This window comes from Miscanthus floridulus, chromosome 8, assembly GCF_019320115.1.
Source record: "Miscanthus floridulus cultivar M001 chromosome 8, ASM1932011v1, whole genome shotgun sequence".
NCBI classification, from domain to species: domain Eukaryota; kingdom Viridiplantae; phylum Streptophyta; class Magnoliopsida; order Poales; family Poaceae; genus Miscanthus; species Miscanthus floridulus.
In genome coordinates, this window is record NC_089587.1 from 207,477,788 (window position 1) to 207,482,709 (window position 4,922).

General features: G+C 42.8%; 1 protein-coding gene across 1 annotated transcript; it reads left to right on the top strand.

The window, feature by feature from the left end:
- Nucleotides 1–302: 302 nt before the first annotated feature.
- LOC136474736 (pyruvate dehydrogenase E1 component subunit alpha-1, mitochondrial) lies at nucleotides 303–4,596 on the top strand. The gene is made up of 8 exons (XM_066472294.1): nucleotides 303–1,052; nucleotides 1,158–1,237; nucleotides 1,653–1,730; nucleotides 2,847–2,942; nucleotides 3,023–3,094; nucleotides 3,237–3,290; nucleotides 3,379–3,444; nucleotides 4,159–4,596. The coding sequence occupies exons 1-8, from the start codon at nucleotides 371–373 to the stop codon at nucleotides 4,201–4,203; spliced, it is 1,173 nt and encodes a 390-aa protein (XP_066328391.1). The 5' UTR covers nucleotides 303–370; the 3' UTR covers nucleotides 4,204–4,596.
- The last annotated feature ends 326 nt before the right edge of the window (nucleotides 4,597–4,922 follow it).

Here is a 4,922-nt window from a genome sequence, read left to right on the forward strand (position 1 = left end):
AAACCAAACCCACCTCCTTCTTAAGGCCTTGTTTAGATTAAGTTTTTTCACTTTCTCTCCATCATATTAAATCTTTAGGCACATGTATAGAATATTAAATGTATATAAAAAAATAATTAATTATATAGTTTAATTATAAATTACGAAACAAATCTTTTGAACTTAGTTAAACTATAATTAAACAATAATTATTAAATATAAACGAAAGTAGTGCCCGATACTAATCCCTAACCTCAGCCTAAACAACGCCTAAGAATGCAACAACTACGCGAATAAATCTCGCGTCTATCTTCTTCCTTCCTTCCTTCCTTCCCTCCCTCCCCACGCCCACGGCCCCACATCCACCCCCAAACCCTAGCGGATCGTCGCCATGGCCGCGGCCGCCCTCCTTCGCCGCATCCCCGCCGCGCGGGCCCCGGCCATGGTCTTCATGGCGGCGCGCTCGATCTCCGATTCCACGGCGGCGCTCACCATCGAGACATCTGTCCCTTTCACCTCCCACCTCGTCGACCCGCCATCGCGCGATGTCACCACCACCCCCGCCGAGCTCATCACCTTCTTCCGCGACATGTCCCTCATGCGCCGCATGGAGATCGCCGCCGACTCCCTCTACAAGGCTAAGCTCATCCGCGGGTTCTGCCACCTCTACGACGGCCAGGAGGCTGTCGCCGTCGGCATGGAGGCCGCCATCACCCGCTCCGATTCCATCATCACCGCCTACCGCGACCACTGTACCTACCTCGCCCGCGGAGGGGACCTCGTCTCCGCCTTCTCCGAGCTGATGGGCCGCGAGGCCGGCTGCTCCCGCGGGAAGGGCGGATCCATGCATTTCTATAAGAAGGATGCCAATTTCTACGGCGGGCACGGCATCGTCGGCGCGCAGGTGCCCCTCGGATGCGGCCTCGCCTTCGCTCAAAAGTACAAGAAGGAGGACACGGCCACGTTCGCGCTCTATGGTGACGGTGCGGCTAACCAGGGACAGCTCTTTGAGGCTCTCAACATTTCGGCCCTCTGGAAGCTGCCTGCCATATTGGTCTGCGAGAACAACCATTGTGAGTTCGTGCGTCAATTCCGGGAATCAGGGTTAGATCGTGATATTTCTGATTGTTCATCGTGAGAAATATGACATGATCTGGGTTTTGATTTCTGTTGTATAGATGGGATGGGAACAGCGGAGTGGAGGGCAGCGAAGAGCCCCTCCTACTACAAGCGTGGCGACTATGTGCCTGGATTGAAGGTAATTATTCTTTGGGTTTGCTTGTATTGTGTCTGAATTCACGATAGCTGGCTGGTATGATAAATTTGGTTTCTTTTTGTGGTATGTTTGATTGTTTATTATGTTTGTGATATGTTTGATTGTTTAGGGTGGTTTTATATGGGGCCTTGGACTCTAGGTTCTCTGTGTTGCACCCTTTAGTTGCTGAATAGGGCTTGTTCATTGATCAAAGTATAGGCATACAGTTGAGTGGAAAAAGCACCTTGTATTGATTTGCAGTTATATAAGAATGATGTATGCATTTGCAAACCATCCTGTTCCCCCGTATTGAGTTAACTCCAGCTTTGACTGTTAAGGGAATAGCTTAAGCTTGGATTTCATGTTGGCATTACTTTTAGTGTTTGCTACAAATATAACTAAATTGTATTTCGTGCAGGTTGATGGAATGGATGTTCTTGCTGTGAAGCAAGCGTGCAAATTTGCAAAAGATCATGCTGTTGCAAATGGCCCAATTGTGAGTACTATGCATCTTTGCTGACTTCTGTTATTTGGATGCACCCCATGTTGGAGAACTACTATTAGGGGTTTGGGGTTGGCTTGGCTGTTCTGATGTTTCTAGATTTAGTAGTTAAATTCGCATGAAGAACTGGAAGCATAGACCAAAATTTAACATAGTAGCACTACACTCACCATTTTATGCTGGGGAAACATAATAATATATAATTCTAATGTATGGATCTTCCATTGTCAAAAACTTACACAATTTGTTACCATTATTTCAGCTAATTAAGTCTTCAATAGTGGTACTAATTGTTGAACTACCTACATGGCTGCATATATTATTTGTCTGCGAGATCCAACATTGGCCCTGTTTGGGACCGTGGTCTGTGGCCGCGCGGTGCGGGTAGCCGAACTGTGGCTTCATGGCCACAGTAACAGGAATCTGCAGTGCAGTTCAATCTTGCGGTCGTAGTCTCTTGTGTGGTCGGAAGAATCACGGACACCGCGAACGTTTTGGCGGGATACTTCACTTCTTTCGGCCACCGCCGCGAGAAACGCGGTCCCAAACAGTGCCATTGTAGGATTAGATTAGCATATCTTTTTTTTTTTAAAAAAAAGAGGTGGTGCAATTAAAATGACAATCTGTGTAGGCTGTCTGCTAAAGAGTGGTACGTTTTCTGATCAAAGCAGCTGTACAATTGACCTATGTCAGCTACTGTTATTGATCCTTGTTCACTTGTGAAAATGAGAAAATGAAAATAACTATACAATGATGCTAGCTATGCGGTCGATGCGTGATTGAATCATATACTAGTGCTTTGTGTTTGTTGCCCTAGACATCCGTATAGTCCACAACCCGTCGTGGCACATCCTAGGTGTTTTGTCCAGCCTAGCGTGCCGGGCACTGGTCTGCCTTGCTACTAGAGGAACTCCCTGTTATGCTAACTTAGTAACTTAAAATGTGCTGCTGCTGCTGCTATTTTGTTACCAAAGGTACATTAGGTGGTTGAACATAAGTGCATATGCTCAAGTGTTATTCCTGATAACTTGCTCGCTTTATTTTTGGTTCATAATTATTTTATTTCATGTGCTTAATGGTTATTAAAACCCTCACGTTCTATGTATCTAGGTCCTTGAAATGGATACCTACAGGTACCATGGCCACTCTATGTCAGATCCAGGAAGCACTTACCGCACCAGGGATGAGATTTCAGGTGTCAGACAGGTAAGGTTGTTTTAATCTTTCAGTTTGAAATTTAAATCATGCTACGAGTGTTTCAATTAATTGTGTTACAATATCATCAGGAGCGGGACCCGATTGAAAGGGTTAGAAAATTGCTTTTTACTCACGACCTGGCAACTGCTGCTGAGCTCAAGGTACAGGTTTCTTTTGGAAATATGTAAAGAGTATATAAATGTATAGTTGAAGCATAAAGAATGTTTATAAGGGCAATTGTTATCAAAATATTATTTATTTCAGTTCATATTCTAGTGTTTAATACGCTTATTATCTTCTCAGGATATGGAGAAAGAAATCAGGAAACAAGTAGATGACGCCATTGCTAAAGCAAAGGTCTCATTGCATTTAGATATGCTTTTTTTAGTTCTTTTGCTTCAAATTAGTTATGCTTACCACTTCATATGCTCCTGTTGATCTGCAGGAAAGTTCTATGCCTGATACTTCTGAGCTCTTCACAAATGTTTATAAGAAGGGCTTCGGCGTGGAGGTAAGTTGTCAAAAAAAGAATTATCTTAGCTGAAGTGCGTAACACCTTACTTGCATTTGCAACATCAAATTTTTGTCCCAAGCAAGTTGGAGCAGGCTATGACACCCAACTTTCATTTCTCGGCCTGAAATTAGTTGCATTCTCTTAATTTTGTGAAGTGACATTAGTTTTGTTTCTGATATCTTGGCACTAGTAGATAGGATTATTTATAAGGAGTTGAACTTCTCCAGCCTGTAGACTGTAGTACATATGTTCAGCTATTCAGATGGTAGTTTCCATGACTTACAGTACCTTCTTTTTTTCCTTAGAGTATGTCTCTTTTGGAACTACATCTGGGTCACAAACACTTCTGTTCCTGACATTGGCATAGCCTTGAATCATAACTTTAGTCATTAATTTTGATTGCAGTGTTACTATGAAAGTGCTTAATATTTCCATTATAAATCTTTGAAAGCTGTCAATAGCCGAAATTTTAAAAATTTGGTAAAGGTATGCCTAAGTTTGGTAGTTTCTATGGCCAGAAAGTGTACCGTAGTCCCATTTTAATGGTAGTTTTTATTTCCTTTTTTTACAAGAATCTCGCGTAAAAGTGCAGGAACGGGTGGTTTTGCTTCATTTGTTATTGCCATCATCTAATATACTGCTACTCCAAATTGTGCATTTTGATCATATGGGCATGGGTGCTAGTTCTGACCAGACTCGCTGATTGTGCAGTCATTTGGGCCAGACAGGAAGGAGTTGAGAGCTTCCCTTCCGTAGGTTGGCAGCATGATGGGGGCAGTCCTCGTAATATGATATGCACCCTGTTCGCTTAAATCGTTTATGTGGCTTATAAGCCGGTTAATGCTGTTTTGTTGTGAGAAAAACACTATATCATGGCTGATAAGTATGCTTTTATACGATCAAGCGAACATGGTGATGATAGCCAGGAGAAATAAACATTGATGAAGGCCTCAGACATTGCTGGAAATTTTTTGTTGGCAAATGAACCTGTATAGAGATGCGTTGTCAGGAGGATCAGCTTCTTTGTTTCTTTTTTTTTTCTTTTCATTCCTACAATTCAGTTTTAACTGCTGCTGGCTGGCTTCTTTTTGAAGCTAATATCGTCTGCAATTGATTCGGTCCAAGAAAACCGAAGTTGGAGATTATAAATTTGTTCACGCCTATCGTCTAGACCTGCCCAGGCTTTACGGTGATTGCTTTAGACCAAGGCTAATAATACTGCTGGCTGTAAGGTTTCTTGCAGTCCTCTTTCAGTCCATTTATACAGTAGTTAGCTCTTTATAGTTAATATATGGTTCATTTGTCTCTTTCACAGATTTTTTTGGTTTTTGTGCCCAAGCCGGCTGTAAGCTTACAGCCTGCTTCTTCTATCTCTCCTCCCCTCTCTCCTTCACCTCAGCATTTAATCGGCTTACAGTCTGCTATTATACTTGCTCTTATCAGTTTCTCCCAGCATACAGTGCGTCATTACACTT

Coding starts and splice junctions, on each gene's coding strand:
- LOC136474736 (XM_066472294.1), top strand. CDS start 371: ATGGCCGCGGCCGCCCTCCTTCGCCGCATCCCCGCCGCGCGGGCCCCG. Junction 1,053..1,157: donor GGTCTGCGAGAACAACCATT/GTGAGTTCGTGC, acceptor TCTGTTGTATAG/ATGGGATGGGAACAGCGGAG. Junction 3,095..3,236: donor CAACTGCTGCTGAGCTCAAG/GTACAGGTTTCT, acceptor TTATCTTCTCAG/GATATGGAGAAAGAAATCAG.